The 21643-nt window shown below is 43.7% G+C and overlaps 2 protein-coding genes across 2 annotated transcripts in view; one reads left to right on the forward strand and one right to left on the reverse strand.

Moving 5' to 3' along the window:
* Nucleotides 1-21643, forward strand: part of rttn (rotatin) — a gene marked incomplete at both ends in the record, with an annotated part of 115968 nt that overhangs the window by 20470 nt on the left and 73855 nt on the right. The window contains 12 exons of the mRNA XM_080751722.1: nucleotides 213-339; nucleotides 1655-1780; nucleotides 3010-3126; nucleotides 4217-4359; nucleotides 7970-8141; nucleotides 8458-8557; nucleotides 10015-10100; nucleotides 11382-11499; nucleotides 11945-12041; nucleotides 12144-12209; nucleotides 12818-13009; nucleotides 18823-19071. Of these exons, the coding sequence (XP_080607848.1) occupies nucleotides 213-339; nucleotides 1655-1780; nucleotides 3010-3126; nucleotides 4217-4359; nucleotides 7970-8141; nucleotides 8458-8557; nucleotides 10015-10100; nucleotides 11382-11499; nucleotides 11945-12041; nucleotides 12144-12209; nucleotides 12818-13009; nucleotides 18823-19071 (1593 nt within the window). The remainder of the gene's footprint in view (nucleotides 1-212; nucleotides 340-1654; nucleotides 1781-3009; nucleotides 3127-4216; nucleotides 4360-7969; nucleotides 8142-8457; nucleotides 8558-10014; nucleotides 10101-11381; nucleotides 11500-11944; nucleotides 12042-12143; nucleotides 12210-12817; nucleotides 13010-18822; nucleotides 19072-21643) is intronic.
* LOC308307183 (protein ILRUN-like) lies at nucleotides 6234-6875 on the reverse strand (the record flags this gene model as incomplete). The annotated part of the gene is made up of 1 exon (XM_080752354.1): nucleotides 6234-6875. The coding sequence occupies one exon, from the start codon at nucleotides 6873-6875 to the stop codon at nucleotides 6234-6236; it is 642 nt and encodes a 213-aa protein (XP_080608480.1).

Below are 21643 nucleotides of genomic sequence, written 5' to 3' on the forward strand. Positions count from 1 at the left end.
GCGCTGAATTATGGAAATTGGATTAAATATTCTGGAAAAGTTTTGGAAATTCATTGGTAAAAATGTGTGGGAACCCTGATTTTTGGACATACAAGGTTTCCACCTGACAACAACGAAATGCAGCCCGTGCCAATGCTTTGAGATACATTTTTGACATTCAGCATAATTGCAGGTATATTTCTTTTTGATTTAACGGGTGGTTATGTGATCAGGTGGAAGTCGGATCAGCCCAGTCCACTGCTCCAGACGGAGAGCCAGAGGGTTTTGCTCAAGCTGCTGTCCCATCCTTTACTGCCTGTCAAGACGGAGACCTACACCTGCACTCTGGACCTGGTCAAGGTCAGGGCCAGCCCAGAGCATGTGAGCGGAGTGGAGCGGGAACGAAAGCCGCTCCGCGCTCCAGAGGGCTCTTGTCCCGCTCACTCGCCACTCTGGTCGGCCACCGGGCCGCTCCGCTCCACGCCGCTCCACCGCTCACCTTGATTTGCGCATTTGTCGCTCCGCGCTCGCTCCACGCTCCGCTCAGCAGCCAAAATAAAAAAGTATTTTGCTACGATGTCCGAAACACTTTCTCCTTTGCTTTGTCACAAGTGTTCCCAACACAAATGCCTGCTGTAACGTGAGCCTTTGATGGAGAGCTGCCTTCAATGTTACAAAAGATGCCACCTAAGGCATTGTATTTTTTAATAAGACGGGCAATATTAAATCCAGTTGGTTATTGATTAATCACCACATTCGAGAAGGAGGCGACTTGTGGCGTGTGTTTCACTTGCATTTCAAATCGTATCCTTTGACTGGCTGGTGATAGGCCAGTCGTCCATATATGCGCTTTTAGTCAGGCACATCTAACTGCCTCGTTGTCAGGTTCATGGCCATGTGTGGACCTCCAGAGGACCTAATAGAGCCATTATATGGGTGTGTTTGGTAGTGCATTCATTTGTCGTTTGTGAATAGGTGAGCAATATGTGAGTGATTGAATAAATGAAAGGGTGACTATGGAATGTCATGGGAGACATTTGATATCAGTGGCTAATATCTGACTTAAGATAGGCCATATGGGTCTTCAACGTTTTCAGGCCAAGGACCCCTTAGTTGAGCAAGAGATAAAGCAGGGACCCCCACAACCTGTTCATAGATTCCATATTGTTTGACCGCACAATCATCAGTGTATTTTGGATTCATGTCAATATGTGATTTCAGATATTTTACCACTTGAGCCGTCATTATCTAATAAACTTGACCTTTTACCCTGTACTTAGTCTGCTCTTTTTCCTCTCTACACCAAACCTCTTTGCTGAAAATAGCCGATCTACAAGCTCACAACACCTCGCAGCGCAAGGCTTGTAGATCTGTAATTTTTGGCTAAAGTTCTCAGGATATGGACACTAGGGTTTAAGTGGTTAATATCAAAAAGGAGAAAAAAAAGCTATCACACAACGATTTGGACGACCCCCTGTAGTAACTCTGAGGACCCCCTAGGGGTCCCGGACCCCCTGTTGAAGACCCCTGTTCTAAGAGTTGATGGGACAAATTAATGAATGAGGCTAAGGTTGGCATAGCTCTTTTTTGTTTTGAGTGCCTTGTTGATATCTTACAAATCTTACCAATATGGTGATTAATGTTGACTTTGGTAATGATGATTCTATACCTCCAGGAGTGCCTCGGCATCCAAAATGCCTGTCGTCTGGCATCGTCCGTTTGCTGTGGAGTCCACTTTCTTCTTCACCACAGGGTGCTGTATGAGATCAGTGCATTTGGACTCCAGGACTCGGCAGACAAGGTGGGCTCCAGACGTCATTCAGTGTCTCATCAATTTGTACCTGATAACATTTGCCAAAATAATTGCCATGAACAATATTATCGCGATAATCAAAATATGCTTTAAACTCTTACAATTGCACTTATGTTAACAGCTTGCATTCCAGCATCCGTATTCTGGTGCCAACGTTGGCCAAAAATAGTAGATCTACAAGCTCATGACGCATTGTGAGCTTGTGGATCTGCTATTTTGGGGGGAAGAGATTAGTAGATGGGGGGGGGGGGGGGGGGGGGGGGGGAAGCGTTTTCTTGTGCTTCAATGTGTGTGTGCGTTTCTGTGCATGTCTATCTGGACAGGGTGTGGTTGTGTTTAAAGGGTTAGACCAGTGGACCAGTGGTTCTGAAACTGTGGGTTTAAACAAAAAAAATTAAATAGATTATTAGCTTAATGTGCAACATTGTTTTTTCACTCAACAGTAAGCAAACCAACATACAGTATAAGTGTATACAGGGAAAAATGTCTAAAGTGACAAAATCTTTTAAAAAAATAAACATTTCCCTAATATTGGAGGCAGAAATTGTGAAAATATCAGATCAGCTATTTACACAGTGGAACCGAGTTAAACAAAAGGTAATGTCTCAGTTCCTATACAATTCTTGTCTGGGAGTAGGTAGTCTCGCGTGGCCAGACGGTTGCCTCCGCGATTTGGTCAAATGCTCCCAGCATACAGTCTGGCAAAGCAGAAAGATAAAAATGAGTGCGAGATGAAAGCGGAAGTGAAGCCCCACGTCACTTCCGTTTCAGTCTCACATCGCACACATTTATCATTATATAAATAAAAATCATATAAGCATGTTTAGCTTGCTGCTTAGCAGAAATGACATTTTAAAATATATTTTCTTGAACGGTAATGCCCGTTTCCATTACTCGCCGTTCGGGAGCTGCTGTTCCAGACTCTATATAGCATTCAGAGATTGTGGAATAGTTAGCTGGCTACGCGAGACTAGGGAGTAGGGGGTCCCAGTTCAAATATGATTCTTTTTGGGGTCGCGGCCTGACAAGGTTGAGAAGCACCGGCCTAGACACCCAGCCTCTTTGTCACTATAAGGTCACACAGGCTTCATGTCCTGTCAGAGAAAAGGACGACGCAGTACTGACTTATCGCTTACAGAGGCTGCTTTTAAAGGGCTTTTACAAGTTGTACCTCATCTGCCCCTTTGGGTTCACAAGTTTACCGGTGTGATCCATAGGTGAACGCTGCCGCCAAGGATATCCTGCTGTTCCTGATCAAGGGGCGATTAATGATGACAGCATCCACCTGGGACAGATTCAACGAGGCAGTTTACCCAGTCATCCCCGTCCTGCAGGTGCTGAGCTGTCGCTACACAAAGCTCATAAAGCAGGATCACATTTGCGAGTTACGTTGCATCGCTTTCATGGTGGTTGTAAAAATAAATAAAACAATGACAACAGTGATGTGTGTTTCCCCCCCCCCCACACACAATCAAAACAAATATGATCACAAAACCAATTTTAGCACTCATAGACCGGTATATTGAGCTGCCAGCCAGCGGTATTGCAGTTATTCTCTCATTTCCATATTCTCTATGATATTGTTTCCTGTATTTATTTATTTATTTCAGTGGAAAAAACCCGGCTTTTATTAATTGTTCGGTTTGAGGCAGATGAAAGCCATGGATTGTTTTACCATGAATATGCATGAGTGTTTGACTAGGCTGTCAAGTGTGATTCAATTCAAGGAGGCCATTCAGAGAGGGCCCCGCTATGGCAACCAGAGACAAAATGATACCGACCCTCATTACAACCTGAACCGGCATATTTATGTTCTGTTGCGCTGCACAGCATCTCCCCCCGTTGTTTGTTTCTTTGTCTGTCTAAAATAGTCCATACTGGATGTCAGGGGTCTTCAACGTTTTCAGTCCAAGGACCCCTTAGTTGAGATAGAGATGAAGCAGGGACCCCCACGACTTTTTCATAGATTCCATATAGTTTCATCTTTTGACAGCACAATCATCAGTGTATTTTGGATTCATGTCAATTTGTGTTTTCAGATATTTAACCACTTGAACTGTCACTACTTAATAACCTGACCTTTCACTCTGTACTTGGTCTGCTCTTTTACCCCTCTACACCAAATCTCTTTGCCGAAAATAGCCGATCTACAAGCCGATCTACAAGCTCACAACTTGTGAGCTTGTAGATTTGCTATTTTTGGCTAAAGTTCTCCGAATATGGACGCTAGGGTTCACGTGGTTAATAAAAAAAGGAGGAAAAAAAAGGTTTCTATCTCACAAAGATTTGGAGGACCCCCTGTAGTAACTCTGTGGACCCCCTAGGGGTCCTGGACCCCCTGTTGAAGACACCTGGTCTAAAGTAGTCCATACTGTATGTTGTGTGTGTGTGTGTGTGTGTGTGTTTGTGTGTGGGGTGTCACAGGGCTATGCAGGTACCGAAGACTCACTGGGAAACTGCGTCCTGCTGTTAAGAAGTGAAGCATCCGATGTGAGAGGAGATGACGCATCTCAAATCACAGGCAAAGTGAGGGCTGCACTGCGTCTCCTGTTCACCAAGAAGCCAACGTGAGTGGGAGGAACATGCTTTAGTTTTTTTCCCCTGAGGAATTTATAAGTTACAGTACGTTCTCACACAATGTGCTCTCTCTGTGTGTGTGTGTGTGTGTGTGTGTGTGTGTGTGTGTGTGTGTGTGTGTGTGTGTGTGTGTGTGTGTGTGTGTGTGTGTGTGTGTGTGTGTGTGTGTGTGTGTGTGTGTGTGTGTGTGTGTGTGTGTGTGTGTCATTGTGTGTGCACTTGCATGCATGTGGTCTCTACTGTATGTGTGTGTGTAAACTGTGTATGTGTGTGTAAAGCTGTTTGATGAATTTGACATTCAGTCTCGGGGGGGCTTTGTGCGAGACAGACGCTTGTCTGGGAGTCAACATATTCTGCTCCGTAACACTTGTGATGGACATATTACCTCTGTCTGTTGTCATCAGGTGATGTGCTCATCAGCTCATCAGAGCTCTCTGTGATGCTTGTGTAAAACAACCATCCAGTCCCACTCTATGAATATTGATATAGGATGGAAACGGATGCTAGTCACGAGCCAACAGCCAAGTGCTGGTCTCTGGCTGTTAGGATTGTCTATTCCACCTGCCAGTTTGGTCTGGGACATACTGACATTTGGATATTCTTATTTTAAAAACAAAGCAAAACAAACAAAACTGGCTGTTTGGCTGTATATATTTTAATGTTTAATGTTTAAAAAAAAAGGATATTGGCCTCCGATATTGATTGATTACTTATGTATGGAAGGGGGTAAAACATAGGTAACTTGGTTTATAACTAAATTAATGTGCTTTTTAATTCAGAAAGTCCATACCCAGGAATGTCGCACCCAAACTAAGTGCAGACTTGAGACTACAACTGGCACTACAGATCCCGTAGTCCATGGCAGAAAATGTAAACAACAGCTTAGTTTAGGGAAGAGTACAAAATCTGCTTCCTTGCTCCCGACATAAGACAATGGTCAGTACACAATAAACACAATTTTATCAAAACTTGGCGCGTGTCCCGAATGACCCGAAGGTGTGCATTGCAGTGCCAAGTGACACTCAGACCAATGGTTTCCGAGAACATAAATGTCTGTATATCTGTCTGTTTGCGGAGGATGCACCGAATCTCTGTGTGTTTGGGGGATGTGGCCACTGGCTTCTCTGTTTGGTCAACCTGACCCGCCAGCTATTATTGATTGTCTGAACATGGTATTTTTTAGCTATTCTTTTTTTTTTTTAAGATTATTAAATGCATGGCCTGTATTGGCCATATATATTTTTGAGCGTTGTAAAGCGCTCCTACATTTCACATTGTGTGTTTTAGTACGGAATGTATTAGCCAAATGTATTAGTATGCTCATACACATAAAATAACGGACAGAACGGCCCATACAAGGAGATACGCACGTGTGCGACTTTTCTTTTACAAAGTCTAAAAGGCAAACAGAAACCTATATTAATTATCCACAACAATTAATCGTCAACCGAAATGGTGACGCCCCTAATATACTTGACAGTGAGAAAATGTGTGGACACGCGTTGAATGTTCCTCCCTGCAATCAGTGGTTCTCAAACTTTTTAGAAAGGTTTGATATCATTATTTAAAATCTTTGAGTGGTGCAAACCGCTCAAAGATTACATTTCACTTTGTGTGTATTATTTGTGTTTGCACCACTCACTTCGCACAGGTGAGATTTTAAATATTCTAATCTCTACCCCAATCTACACTGTAGCAATGTGTAGCATTGTTCATCTAACGCTGAGTGTACAAATGGAACTGAATGGACTTGTAAGGGTTCCAGTGTATAAATGGAACGGGTCCATTCAGTGCCATTTGAACACCGAGTTCAATGGGTCCGTGGGCTAAATACAAAGTGTTTGTCAACCAGTGGCCTGTGACATCATGCATGTTCTGCTGTGCGCGAGACGAAAGGGTTGAAGTCTCCTCCCTGCACGCTGTGACCTCGGCGGGGTTGCGTGTTGAACTCCGACTCCAACGAGGAGAGTTGCTGGGTCACCCCGAGCAGACCTCCCACCTCAACGTTCAGGATCACCCAGATAATTTCTCCGAAAAGCAACCCGGAGGCCGTACACATCCTCCACCGGCCCTGGTAAATCCCTGGAGCCGTGGGGCTACGCATCGGCACACTCACGTCACAGATCTCGTACGCCGCTAAAGAATTAACCGCCACCACGTCAACGTGGCCTAACCGATCGCCGCCGATATACTTCAGAAAAGCACCGCGAGGCCACGCTTCGTCGCCCGTGTTCTGGACCCTCCAGGTCTTCGTGAACGGCGTACTTGGCGGGACGGACTCGCCCTCCCCAATCGTAACGTCCTCCACGAAGGACATGGACGGCGGGCGCTCGCTGATGGGACTCTCGAAGTCGTAATACGCACCCGCGGCGTCCTGCAGGTTCCAGTTGGTCATGTCCAGGAAGAACGTGCATCCCGCTGGGTCGAGCTGGAAGCCCAGGAGTCTCTGGAGCTCCAAGATCAGAACGTCTTTGTCCGTCGTTCCCATACAGCGGAACTTCTGCATGAGATCTGCGTCCATTATGCCCATCATCTTCTCCCTGTCTATCCGCTCCCACACCACTGTTGGGCAGTAACTAGCTGTTAAGTGATATATTACCAGATGATCCGCTGTGGTGATTGATCCCTGATGGGAATTAGCCAAAAGACGAATATTCCTTTCCCCAGTAACTAGAAGTTTAACTTATTACAGTAACCTGCCAAATCAGCAATAATATTAGATGTTATTTTTTTTTGTCAACTGCAAAAAAAGAAAACCTCTACAAGTATAGTTACTGACTGTAGTGTAATATGTTTACTTGCCCATAACCTTTACCTATCTATCTTTCTAGAACAATGCGAGGCTAAATGCATCTATACCATCTTATAATCTGACCATAGGTCAACTCTGATGTCACAACAATGACACAAGCATGCTTAACAACACCGATTTGCACAGGCAACACATTCTCACACCTTGCTGGTGATGATTGGGGATGGGATTTGAACATACTGCCAGTCTGCCACATGTGAACTTGATCTACAAAATAGTTGTGGAAAAAATGGTACTAAAGGAAAGGACTGTTATTCAAAGGCTGGAACTAAGACCTGTGTGGACTAACCAGGATATCCAACGATATGGTTAAGGTAGTCTAAGGAATCGGATTATGCGGTATGAAGGTATCTGGGTTGTAATGCCAGATACCCTGGGAACTGGGTATGAGTCGGTTGGCGTCTTCTGAAGGTCTGTTGATGGTCTTGAAGGTGGGGTCCTGAAGAGGTCTGCATCCTATTGTCCAAGTGTCCTGTGCTGAGAAGAGTTCTTGAAGGTAGAGTCTTGAAGAGGTCGGCCTCTTGCTGTCCGATGTCCTGAGATGTGTTCTGTTGGAGATTCTCGAGTGCGAAGGATAATACATGCATTTGGGTCCTCATCTGGAATCCATGGGGGTAAATGTACTATAATCACATTTTTGTCGCAGTAGGGAAAATAGGAGGTTTTTGGGGTGAACTACTTTAATAGTGTGAGAGCCATCGCAACAGCCAGTCTACCACATGTGAACTTAAACTACAAAATATTGTGATACGTGATAACAAATCGCATCTCCCCTTCATTACTAACAGGGTGAGAATGGCAGCGGTGCAAGACATCTTGCCCCAACTAACCAGTGGTGAGCGTGCCAACATGGCCAGACCAGTCCTAAAGCAAGCTGTCCTGGATTCCCTACCATCGCTGTTCTGCCTCAAACCAACCTTGGACATCACACTGGACACCATCAAGAACTCCTTCCTCAAGGTATGGATCCATTTCATACATACAAACTTGTACTTGGAGTTGAAATTTACACATTCCAACACACAATGTCATTATCAGCCATGTTTTTATTTTCATTCTGTCTGTCTTGTCTTGTCTTGTCTTGTCTTGTCTTGTCTTGTCTTGTCTTGTCTTGTCTTGTTGGTCTGTCTGTCTGTCTGTCTGTCTGTCTGTCTGTCTGTCTGTCTGTCTGTCTGTCTGTCTGTCTGTCTGTCTGTCTGTCTGTCTGTCTGTCTGTCTTGTCTGTGTACACCCACATGGACTCTGCATGTGCCTGTGTGTGTTGTGTGGGGCACAGGTGGAGTCCGTGGAGAAGCTGTTTGGCATCTTGACATCTGACACGGTCGACGTTTCCCTCAGAAGGTCATCCGCTGAACAGCTGGCTGTCGTGCTTCAAGGTCAAGTATCAATAGAGCGATTAACCGTGATGCATTCCTTGTCTACTAGACTACCACCACAATGTCCTAGTTTTTAGTTCTACCCTGCAGTCTCCCATCTCAGCCCCACATCTCTGCGTTTCCCTGTGCAAAGCTTTTGCTACCATCTGTGTACGCTCACTGACTATTATTTGTTTGTCGTATCCCATTTTAACCCATTTAGGCCTGAACACATTATGACGCGATATTTTATGCTTTAACTATTGAAAAATAGCAGATATACAAGCTCGCAGCGCGGCACCGAGTGCCGCGCTGCGAGCTTGTAGATCTGCTATTTTTGAAAAATCGTGAAAATTAGATTTTTGACCCGATTACATAAGTGTCTTTTGAATCCTTCTAAGATTTTTTGAAAAACCGATGTTTGTATGTCAACAATCTGGCCAGCCATCGTCAAAGAAAAGGTCCTTTTCACTTAACTGGAGCTCAGTTAGTCTGTTCTTGAGAGACTACTATGTCAGTGGTTCTCAAACCTTTTCATGTGAAGGACCCCCAAAATTATATTTATTTGGCCACGGACCCCCATCTCAAAATATTTAGTTCCAGGGACCACCCAGAAGCAAAATTTGAGTTACAAACGTTCGCTTTGAAAATACATTATATTCAAAGATTGGCACACATTTTCACGACTTTTTCAAAAATAGCAGATCTACAAGCTCGCAGCGCGGCACTCGGTGCCGCGCTGTGAGCTTGTATATCTGCTATTTTTCACTGGTTAAAGCATTCAATAATTTTAGGCCTAAATGGGTTAATTAATTTCTTTTATATATCTTGTACAAACTACATACAGTATTGCAATATAAACTGTTTCCACTACGACAGAGGCTCTGCAGATAGGCCCACAGAGAGGTGGAGCTTTAGCAGCATGAAAATAACACTTGCATGACGTGTACTATTCTCTTACCCAGACAGCAACACATTACAACATTTCTGTGATGCTGCTTTAGATTATGGGAGTGAATCCAAAAAATAATGATATGTATAATTATTACTATAATTTTTTCAATATAATGCGTTTCCCTACATGTACCTGATGGCCCACGTCGTCTATCTTTACACTCTGTTGTTACCCCTCGCTGGATGGGAGAGAAGATAATGGAGCGGTGTGGGTATCGCTACCCATTGTTCACATAATTAATTCAAACAATGATAATGAAGTAGATGGTCCAGGTGGGATTGTAGAGGCGATGTTCACTCGTTGAAAGCACCAACAATTTGAGCACTCCTTTTTCGACTGAAAGGGGGAGCTCTCCCTCCCCCCCGTTGTGAAAACTAAGCCACAATTTGCTGCTAATGCAGCAGTGTTTTTGTCTTTTTCCGCCGCAGCCATATGTTACAGGCAAACCGGAGAAGTAAATATTCAAGTAGTTATGCAAATGTTGATTGTCAGCATATTGAATGCTTCTCATATTTCCCCACAGACACTGCGATGCACCCTGTGCTGAAGAGTCTTGGCATAACAGACAAAGTCATCTTTTTCATTCTGGAGAGCATAAATGGCAGTGAGGTAAAAAAAAACAAAAAAACAAAAACCAAACAAAAAAACAACGTTGGCAGAGAGATACAGTAAATCAATGTGTACTGAGTCAATGGCTATTGAGACCAAACAAAATAAAAAAGCAAATCTCTCGTCTTGAGACGAAGAAATACATAAAATAAATTGACAAACAGAATGATATTGTCAGATGTGTGTATAATTATGCAAAGCACGCGTTGCTTGCACTCGTGTTGTAATTGCGGATGTGTAGTGTGTACACGGCTCAGTGAAACGTGCGTGAATGAAGGATGAAACAGCGTGAGCTATTTAACGGTGGAAGAGTGACCCTGGGCAGCAGTCCTCCAGGCTCTGCTCTGTTCACTTCTGCTCATCATTCACCAGGGCCTGCTAATGGGGCTCTGCCCATGTTAACCACTTTAACCCTGGCATCCACTGTTTGGGGCATGCCATCATACATAAGCGGGAAAGTTAAATATATATTTCTTGACTAGCAATACAATGTCTTGCGATGTGAGCTTGCAGATTGTCTATTTTTGAGCAGTGCTAACCGCTCCTATGTATGACCACGGATCTCCATGTATGGGGATGACTGACGTCACGGCCAGAACGGCCCATACAAGGAGATTATGCATGTGTGTAGAGCTGGGGCGGTATCGACATTTTATTACGTTATGTTTTATTACATTCATTGTTTGTTCTATCCTATTTTAATTAATTTATTTTATGTATCTTGTACGAATACCAGAAGAGTCGCCGGAAAGAAACTTGTCTGGGCTGATGGTTTATGCCTTTTGATTGATTGATTGAGGTATTTATTAGAAGATTTGGATAGGAAAAGTTAGTTTCATGACAGTACAGTTCACTGATACAATGTCAACTAAAAGGAAACTCGGGTATGGCAAGGCTTATTTGTTATTTTCCTTTGAGATCCTTAATATCCTTATACTGTATACCGCTCTGTAAACGATGCCTAACCGGTTAAACCTAACCTTATTCCTAACCTTGACCTCAGTAAAACGGTGCCAACACCTAACCCTATTCCTAATCTTAACCTCAGAAAGATATGCGTAATCCTATGCGTTATTTCTAACCTTATTCTCTGTAAAACAAATACAAGAATACAAATCTCTGCGAGTTTCTTTCCGGCGACTCTACCGGTTACCTCTTGTACAAACTACATACAGTATTGCAATATAAACTGTTTCCACTACGACAGAGGCTCTGCAGATAGGCCCACAGAGAAATACAATTGACAATTTTATAAAACGTGTGCGTGTGTGTTTTCCCCAGAGTTTGGACTGCCTGTTGGAGCCGTGCCTGTGCATTCTCAGAAAGCTGGTGTATGCCGATCCCTCTCTGAGGCACAGCCTGGCGCAGAACACCCCACTACTACTCATGTTGCTCAGGGGTACGTTGTTGACAAGACAGTAAAGTTCAGCCACTGCACGCATTATCATTGACTCAGCTCCAGGGCACAGTCAGACACACATCAAGTCATCTCCTGTACATTTGCATAGCCCATATCATCAGCATCACCGTCACGTTCTAAAGCTGTTAGCAGGATGCATCTCGTCTCTAATGATCTCCGCTCTGCAACAAGTAGAGGCTGTTTCTGCCACTTGAGCCGTGTCTGTGTGACGCTGCATTCTGTTCACTGCAACACTCCGTCTATTGACGGCACTGACAAATGGGCTTTTTGGTTATTTGTGAACACACAACCGGGAATTTATTCCATCGTCCACATTTGTGGTTGTGGTCACACAATTTTGTTCAGGAGTTTTGACTTTCAAGATGTAAAAACCAAAGGCACTTTCAGAGGCGCACTAAAACTTTCGGTGTTGTCTTCGTTTCAGCGTCCTTGTTGTTAAAGGAAAACAAAGGGAACGTTGGCGAGGCGGCAGCGCTCATGTGTTTCCTACTTTTTGATGAGATTGCCACAGTCGGTGTATGGTAAGTTAATATTTATGTATTTTACTTACAATGTGTAAATCCATTTGCAGTCTCCACTGTTAAGCCCTTTTTGTTTTCGGTTTCTCCTTTCCAATATATAAGGACGGACAAATCCTGCTCCAACGTCGCTACTGCACCATTCTCCCTGCCGCTATCGATAGTACGAAGGTAAATCACGGATACGCAGAGCTGTAAATACATGTGCATGACTCCTTCACCACCTTCCCCAACTTGCATCATCGTCGCACCAAATTCTTGGCCCTGGGTACAAGGATTGACTGCGGGTCCCTCATAAATGTTCTTCATAGGCGGAGGGGGTTTAACCCATTTAGACTGGGAATGCATTATTACGCATTATTGTGTGCTTTAACTATTGAAAAATAGCAGATCTGCGAGCTTGTAGATCTGCTATTTTTGAAAAATCATGAACATTTGTGCAAGTCTTCTAAGGTTATTTTTTGAAAAACCTACGTTTCTATCTCAGTGGCGCTCAAACCTTTTCATGTGAAGGACCCCCGAAATGATATGTATTTGGCCACGGACCCCCATCTCAAAATGTTTAGTTCCAGGGACCCCCCCGCCAGAAGCAACATTTTAGTTAAAAATGTTCGCTTAAAAAATACATATATTCAAAGATTTGCACATATTTTCATAACCTTTTAAAAATAGCAGAGCTTGTATATCTGCTATTTTTCAATATAATTAAGGCGCCTACACCTTGGGCCCTAGTAACTCAGTCCCACTTCCCCCCCCCCTTGTGACGCCCCTGCTCCCAGGTACAACATTCCATTCCAGGCAGCGGCCCACCATGCCGTCAGCCCCTACTGCTGCGTCCTGCCGCCCTCCTCGGACCTCCTGAGCCTGGCCCCTGCCCGCCACGCGCTGCAGGTTGCCTGGAACACCGCATGGCACTCTGGGATAGACGGTCTGCTGGAGGAACGCCGAGGCATCCACGACGACATCACAGAGTTAGGACCTCTCCATTTGTTTCACTTAGACCTACGTCAAGTGGTGTTGAGCTAATGTTTGTTTATTGGGGTAATGCCTGTTAATTAGTTTCGGGATAGGATATATTATGATGGGTGGGGATTGGAGACCACAATATACGAACGCTAGCAAAAGGAAGGGTACATTATTCCTCCTGACTGCCACTGGGAGAAAGGAACGGACTCATTTTGGTATTCATTGTGCTCATTTGTTTACATAAATGTATCTGTTTATTTAGGTTGCGTTCGGATATACACACACAAGCGCACTCATGTATTGGTTTGTATTGGCCAGTGCACTCAGTGCTATGTATATGTTACAGTCAGTTTGGGTAACTCAGTGAGATTGGGGTAAGAACGCTCGTTTTGTCGTTCACCACACACCCCTACCACCACCTGGATCAATTCAGGCTTTTGCAAATCCCGCCCCATTCTGCCCTGTTACTATGGTGGGACATTAACCCTGGGCAGATTGTTTTTATAGTGGCAGTGAATGGGATTTTTTTATTTTTTCATAGCCTCATTACAGCTATATAAAGTACCAAAGGAAAAACATCTAGGTGATATTAATAAAAAGGGAAGACAAAGGTACAGTAGTTACATTGCAAAACAGGGGGTTTCCCCGAAAATATATGTTTTAATTTGTTTAATCCCAGTGGGACAGAATCACCCATTGCAGATTCTTTTATAGTGGCAAGTGAATGGGATTTTTTTATTTTTTCATAGCCTCATTACAGCTATATAAAGTACCCCAAAAAACACATCTACGTGATATTAATAAAAAGGGAAGAAAAAGGTACAGTAATTACATAGCAAAACAGTAGTTTTCCCCCGAAAATATATGTTTTAATTAGTTTAATCCTCTGGATCAGAGAGAGAATAGAAATAGAAAGAGAAAGCGCATTGCATCTTGGGTAGGGAGAGGACAGCCAGATTATAGTTCTCCTCACATAATAGGCTGGCTTTTCGTAATTCGGCCCAGCGTCTAGTCGGCGACCTGGCCAACTCGGAACAATGTAAATAGGGAATGAATGCCCCGCCCTTTAATGCAAACCCCATTATACCTGTTTTCATAGGACCCGTTTTGACCATCTGTCTGCCTGTGTCCATTTATGCCCATATATGGAGATATCTGTATCTGTCTGTCTGTCTGTCTGTCGGCGTCCATTTTATGTCCATATATGGAGATCACTGCAGTTATAGTTCTGGGTCCATTTTATGCCCATATATGGAGATATCTGTCTATCTGCGTCCATTTTATGCCCATATATGGAGTATCTGTCTGTGCCTCCAACTGTGTTGCAGACACAGTGCCGGTTCCCCCTTTAATGCAAACCTCATTATACCTGTTGTCATAGGACCCGTTTTGAACATCTGTTTGCCTGTGTCCATTTATGCCCATATATGGAGATATCTGTATCTGTCTGTCTGCGTCCATTTTATGCCCATATATGGAGATCTTTGACCATCTGTTTGCCTCTGTCCATTTATGTCCATATATGGAGATATCTGTATCTGTCTGTCTGCAATCCATTTTATGCCCATATATGGGGGCATTCATTTTATGCCCATATATGGAGAACGCGCATGCCCGTGGGACGAACGGTTCTCGAGATACGCGGATTACATACATACATACACACTCACAGAGATTTTTTGTTGACTCATGTGGCGTACGTGATGTCAGAGCCTTTTATGAAGTGATGTCACAATGAGTCAGAGCTTTCGCCGATTTCCTCCGGAACAGCCTGATGTCAACAATCAACCCCGCATAAGGAGATTCCGAACGTTTCGCGCCGGTTCGGGAAAACCGCGCGTCGGGTCGGGTCGAGACCCGGCACTGCACTCCGTGCCGCGGCGGGGAACGCGCGTGCCGAATCTGAAGCCGGTGGGACGAACGGTTCTCGAGATACGCGGATTACAGACACACAGACACACAGACAGACAGACAGAGACTTCTCGCATTTATAGATAGATATGTACCCAATCGTAACTCTTAGTTACATTGATAAGGTCCATGTGAACTAGTCTGTTGAAGCTTATTCATTACAATGATCGCAAACGCTATGGTCGCGAGCAGCCGGTGAAAGACGGCTGCCACTTTCTCCGACTGCAGAACTCCACCCCCGCTTGCAAAAAGTGAATGTATTTTTCTGGTTGGCCAGTCAGGGAGTCTCAGGGACCAATCAGAAGGCTGACAAACGGTGAATTCACTTTGATTGTCTCTTATCAGCGCACCTGTGTAATTCTGCGTAGTCACCATGAGATGGCGACAACAGCCATTCACTTGTGCAGTCGCTGACGTCACTCGTTTGCGCCACTCTTTCGTTGTTTATCTACTAGCCCAGCTCGGCTGTGTTTAGCCATTAGCTTACTGTGCCTAACTCTAACCCTAACCTTAACTTCTGTAAAACTATGCCTAACCCTAACCCTAATCCTAACCTCCGTGGGGTGAGGCGCTATCATTCCTGCCGACACTACGTTGTCGTTGTTGTTGTTGTGGATCAAAGTGACCGCTTGTTCTGCCCCGCGCTGCACGACGAGCGCTCCGGTTCTCAATTTCACTGAAACAAAAAAAAAACGTGACATATATATCCGAAGTACGCACCTGTAATTTAATCACTACGGTTGTTTTATCGAAGGAAGAGCGCAACGTGTCTTGCTCTTGCAAAGAGAATATTCAGTTACAACCAGTGTTGCTGTAGTCTTGCGTCGACGACCCATATCTTTTCTGAGCCGGGGTCTCTAATATAATCATTTATATCTGATTATCTGCAAAGTAACTAGTAACTAAAGTGTTCAAATAATTGTAGTGGAGTAAAAGTACAATATTTGCCTTTGAGATGTAGTGGAGTAGAAGTAAAAGTACTGAAAACTGGAATTACTCAAGTAAAGTACAAATACCTCAAAACTGTACTTAAGTACAGTACTTAAGTAAATGTACTTAGTCACTTTACACCACTGGTTACAACTCAAAAAGAAAGACATGTGTGAGACAGACAGGGCACAACGAGACAAGCCCACAGTCAGACCACCTTCTAATCTACACCTCTACCTGGAGTTTTAGTTTTCTTCCAGTGCTCCAGAGATTTAGCAAAGGTTTGGCTTCACCGGCTGTGGGGATTGCATTTCAATCTGTCTTCATTTGTGTTTAATGTGACCTAACGCAAACAGATGAGAATGCCTCGCATTGCAGTTTAAACTGCCTTAATTACAGCGAAAGAGTTTTAAGCACATAATGGATGCATCTTCATGTTTGACTGAAATTGTTACACCGTGTCCACCATCATTGGGAGAGGTGCTTTCACTTAGCAGAGACTGACATCAAGATAGATTGGCCTACAGGGAAAGGTGCGTTCTCAGAGATCTAATTTTGAAGTCACATTTTACTGGCAAGCAAACAAACCTGTATATCCACTGTGCTGTGAAAATTCACTGTTATTCTGTTGACTGTAGCTGCTGTTGTGGCTTGTGCTGTGAGGCTTGTGCTGTGATTCAAGTCTAGCATAGGAAATCTTAAAGGACAACTCCTCCCTAAAACACTTTTAGGCTCATTTTCCTACTTATATTGATCCCAAAAGACTGTCCATGGGGTCTATTAGGCATATATACACCCCTGTTGTCCAGTTTCCCCAGCAGAACCAAGCAGCTCTCATAGCATAGAGTGGAGCCTATAAGCCTATCGCCTTACACTATTTATTGTGTTCAAAAGTGATTTTGTTTTTCATGAATGTGTTACCTGTTGTCATTACAAACACATCCATGCCTTGGTTGTCCAACACAAGCCACCACACGCTCATAAATAATGTTTTGGGGGGAGCATTTGGCACAGGTGCCAATCATAGTGACTGTACTGGCCAATCACAGGGCATCTTTTCCGGGACTTGGCAAAACACATAAGAGAATAACATCTGTTTAGCAGAGTGTGATGGCTTGTGTGGGACAACGATGACATGGATGTGTTTGTAATGACAACTAGTGCCACATTCATGAAAAATAAAAACACAAATAGTGTAAAAGTGGCTTATAGGCTCCACTCTATGCTATGAGAACTGCTGGGTTCTGCTGGGGAAACTGGACAACTGGAGCATTTCTGCCTAACAGACCGCATGGACAGTCTATTAGGATCAATATAAGTAGGAAAATGAGCCTAGAAGTGATTTAGGGAGGAGTTGTCCTTTAAGCCGTAAGCAACAGTCTTGTTATAAGCAACTGTCTTGTTATTTGCTATGTACTGTCTACTCTACTGTGTGTGTGTGTGTGTGTGTGTGTGTGTGTGTGTGTGTGTGTGTGTGTGTGTGTGTGTGTGTGTGTGTGTGTGTGTGTGTGTGTGTTGTGTGTGTGTGTGTGTGTGTGTGTTTGTGCATAATCTAGAACAGGGGAAAGGCCCTCTGATGCAATGCATCATCAATGGGATATCATTTATGGGATATCATTTATATATTTATACGTCTGAGTCATACTGTAGTTTCAGGGGCTTTGTCAGAGTACCAGTTGTACACGTCTGTCTGTGTCTCTTTTGTGCCCATATATGGAGATCTCTGTATCTGTCTGTCATGCCCATATATGGAGATCCATGGTACCATACCCTGTATATTGGCATGCCCATATATGGGCATATTGGTTGGACAGGAGGTTCTGACAACTGGATATCCGAACGACTTGGGGGTGGGCACTGCACTTCCTCTAGTCCATGCCAATGTGCTTGTAATTGTAATCGGTTGTAATCGGCCTATCGTCATCTCAATCAATGTCCCTTGAGGGGGTGTCACAAGGGGGGGGAAGTGGGACTGAGTTACTAGGGCTCAAGGTGGAGGGGCCTTAATTATTTTATACTTTAGCTATTGAAAAATAGCAGATCTACAAGCTCACAGTGCGCCACCGAGTGACGCACGGCGAGCTTGTAGATCTGCTATTTTTGAAAAGTTGTGAAAATGTGTGCAAGTCTTATATCTTAAACTCACTTACTGCCAATTAAAAATGCCCTCGAGTGGCATTAGTGCCAGCCCTCTCCATAGACTTCCATGTAATTTGTAGTGCACAGATCATGCACACCCATGCACAGATCATGCACCATGTTTGTGCAGGCTGTTCACAGCTTTCAAACAAAAAAAAAAGATTGGAAATCCGTTCAGGCATTCTTGAGATAATAGCCATTATGTTTTACATGTTATGTAAACAAAAATGGCTGCCCTGTATGTTAGATGGGGTTGTATGGGGGTGGAACATGCAAAATCGCGATTGAAATCATGTTCACTAGATTTGATGGGGTCCAAAAAAAAAAAAAAAGAAAAAAAAAAAAATTCTAAGTAAAAGTCGCCCAAAGTCGCTTGGCAGGGAAGCCCATAGTGAGAAAGTTGCTCTAAAAGTCGCCTGGCACTGTATGAGTTAATATATGTATTTTTTAAGCGAACATTAGTAACTCAAATTTTGCTTCTGGGGGTCCCTGGAACTAAATATTTTGACATGGGGAAAGGATTTGAAATATTCAAAGACTTGCACACATTTTCATGATTTTCCAAAAAATAGCAGATCTACAAGCTTGCAGCGGGTCACTCGGTCTCGTTGCCGCTCTGTGAGCTTGTATATCTGCTATTTTTTCAATAGTTAAAGCACAAAATAATGCGTTCCCAGTCTGAATGGGTTAAACCCCCTCTTCCCCTATGAAGAACATTCATGGGGGGCCCCGCAGTGAATCCTTGTATCCAGGGCCCAGAATTTGGTGTGACAACCCTGTCCCTGTCACATTTTCACCATCTCCTCTTCTTATTGACCCCTCCCTCCCTCCCTCCCAGATTCCATGAGGACCTGACACTATCAGAGACACAGCTCCTGTCCCTGCGGGCGTCCCACCGCCCCACCGGGCTGCAGGACTGCATCCAGGCCATCGTCACGGCAGCGGGGCACTGCTCGGTGACCTCCGCCCTCTCCAGACTCCGCCTCTACCTCCTGACCGACCAAGCGGCCCTCCTCCCGCACGGCCACGCCCACCACAGCTGCAGGAGCGCCCTCCGCTCTCTCGCTTGGCGGCAAGCTTTCACCAGGTATACCACAACGATCCAAAATTATTATTCGTTTTGATCGATTACAATTTTAATTGTGGTTATAATAATCACCTACAATACGTTGCCATCATAGGCATTGTTGTAGGGCAGGGGTCCTCAACGTTTTCAGGCCAAGGACCCCTTAGTTGTGAGAGAGATGAAGCAGGGACCCCCACAACCTTTTCAGAGATTCCATATAGTTTCATTGTTTGACAGCACTATCCTCAGTATATTTTGGATTCATGTCAATTTCATGTCATTTTCAGATATTTAACCACATGTCAATACTCAATTAACTTGACTCTTCACTCTGTACTTAGTCTGCTCTTTTTCCCCCCTAAACCCAACCTCATTGCCGAAAATAGACGATCTACAAGCTCACAACGCCTCGCAGCGCAAGTTGTTGTGAGCTTGTAGGTCTGCTATTTTTATGGACGCTAGGGTTCCAAGTGGTTGATATAAAAAAAGAGATTTTTTTTTTTCTATCACACAAAGATTTGGAGGACCCCCTGTAGTAACTCTAAGGACCCCTTAGGGTTCTAGGGTGTACAGCATATATCTACAGACTACACTACAGGCAGTGCCATCTCTGTAGCACTTGTTGAACTTTCCTCGACTCTGTTTCCCTTTGAGAGAAGAATATGTTTAAATCACAAGTTTTATTCTGTGGTTCAGTGAGGATAGTCAGGATAGAGGATACTGTGGCCTTCATAAGTGCAGAAAACTGAACAAGTACAAAAGGCAAAGGCCATTCATTCCCAAGTCTTATGGCATTCTGAAAGGCTTAATATGGAACATAATTGGTTCCCTATATGTAATGTCTACCTGATGGGAGCAGTTCATGTTTTGAATGCAGGCAGGGTCAGCAATAATTTCCCAAGCCTGTCTAACAGCAGACCTGCCATGAACCTGCATGCATTTTGCGTACAAAGCACGCATTTTTAGGTCTCTGTACACAGGTACGCAAACAACTCCTCCTCCGCCTGGAGCTGTTGTGTTATGTATGGTTACATGTCTCCTATACCTATAACCTCCCAAACCTCCCTATAGCTTCCCAAAGTCATCCTGTAGACATACTGTGTGTGTGTGTGTGTGTGTGTGTGTGTGTGTGTGTGTGTGTGTGTGTGTGTGTGTGTGTGTGTGTGTGTGTGTGTGTGTGTGTGTGTGTGTGTGTGTGTGTGTGTGTGTGCGTGCGCGCACGCGCATATGACAAATGACAGTGCACATGCATTTATACAGCATATATATCCTGCTTTGTGTTTGCCTTTGGTAACACAAATGTATAGTTTTTGTTGTGCCCTCCTTTCACTCCTAGTTCTAGTTAGTAAATTAAAATGTGTAAAGGTGTGTAGACTGTAACTGTAATGCTGCTGCCGCCTGATATTGCTCCGTGTGTCATAGTTTTTGATATGTACTTCTCTCTTTTATGTTGTGACTGTTCTGTGTTGTTCTTAGAGGACCACGGTGGAAATACACCTCAGGGCTTTATTGTGTTTTTATCCTCTGTGATTTTTTTGTCTACAGTCTGTTGTGGAAGTGCTGATGCGCTCTTTCCTTTTATCACCAAATACATTCATTCACTCACGTATACCCTCTGTACAACCCCAAACCCTCTAAGTCTTCCCAAGAACTAGAGTCGCTGTTGGATCATAGTGCATACAGAGTTCACTTTGACATTCCAAAACAGATCGCAGTCAATATATATCCAAAAAGGATAATAATGTTCATAGTGTTCTGTTTACAGTGAGATGATGATTTACCACACACACGTTGAATATCAGGCTTCAGACCTCCCCTGCTGGTGGAAAGCTGTCATTTCTTGTTCAAGGCATTTCTACTGTGGTTGCCAGAGGAGACGGTATCTAATTATTGTCTGTGTAAAAATGTCAATACAGCAATACATTGGTAATTTGTACTTTGATTATTTACTTGAATATATAAATTACTTTGTCCATCACTGCAAGATGGCAACAAGAATAGCGCTTCCCCGTTAACCCATTTAGGCCTGAACACATTATGACGCGATATTTTATGCTTTAAATATTAAAAAATAGCAGATATACAAGCTCACAGCGCGGCACCGAGTGCCGCGCTGCGAGCTTGTAGATCTGCTATTTTTGAAAAAGTCGTGAAAATGTGTGCAAATCTTTGAATATATGTATTTTCAAAGCGAACGTTTGTAACTCAAATTTAGCTTCTGGGTGGTCCCTGGAACTAGATATTTTGAAATGGGGGTCCGTGGCAAAATAAATATAATTTTGGGGGTCCTTCACATGAAAAGGTTTGAGCACCACCGACATAGTAGTCTCTCAAGAACAGACTAACTGAACTCCATTTAAGTGAAAAGGACCTTTTCTTTGACGATGGCTGGCCAGATTGCTGACATAGAAACATAGGTTTTTTTTCCAAAAATCTTAGAAGGATTCAAAAGACACTTATAGAATCGGGTCAAAATTCTAATTTTCACGATTTTTCAAAAATAGCAGATCTACAAGCTCGCAGCGCGGCACTCGGTGCCGCGCTGTGAGCTTGTATATCTGCTATTTTTTAATATTTAAAGCATAAAATATTG

The sequence above is a fragment of the Nannobrachium achirus genome (genome assembly GCF_963921795.1).
Source record: "Nannobrachium achirus genome assembly, chromosome: 21".
Taxonomy (NCBI): Eukaryota; Metazoa; Chordata; class Actinopteri; order Myctophiformes; family Myctophidae; genus Nannobrachium; species Nannobrachium achirus.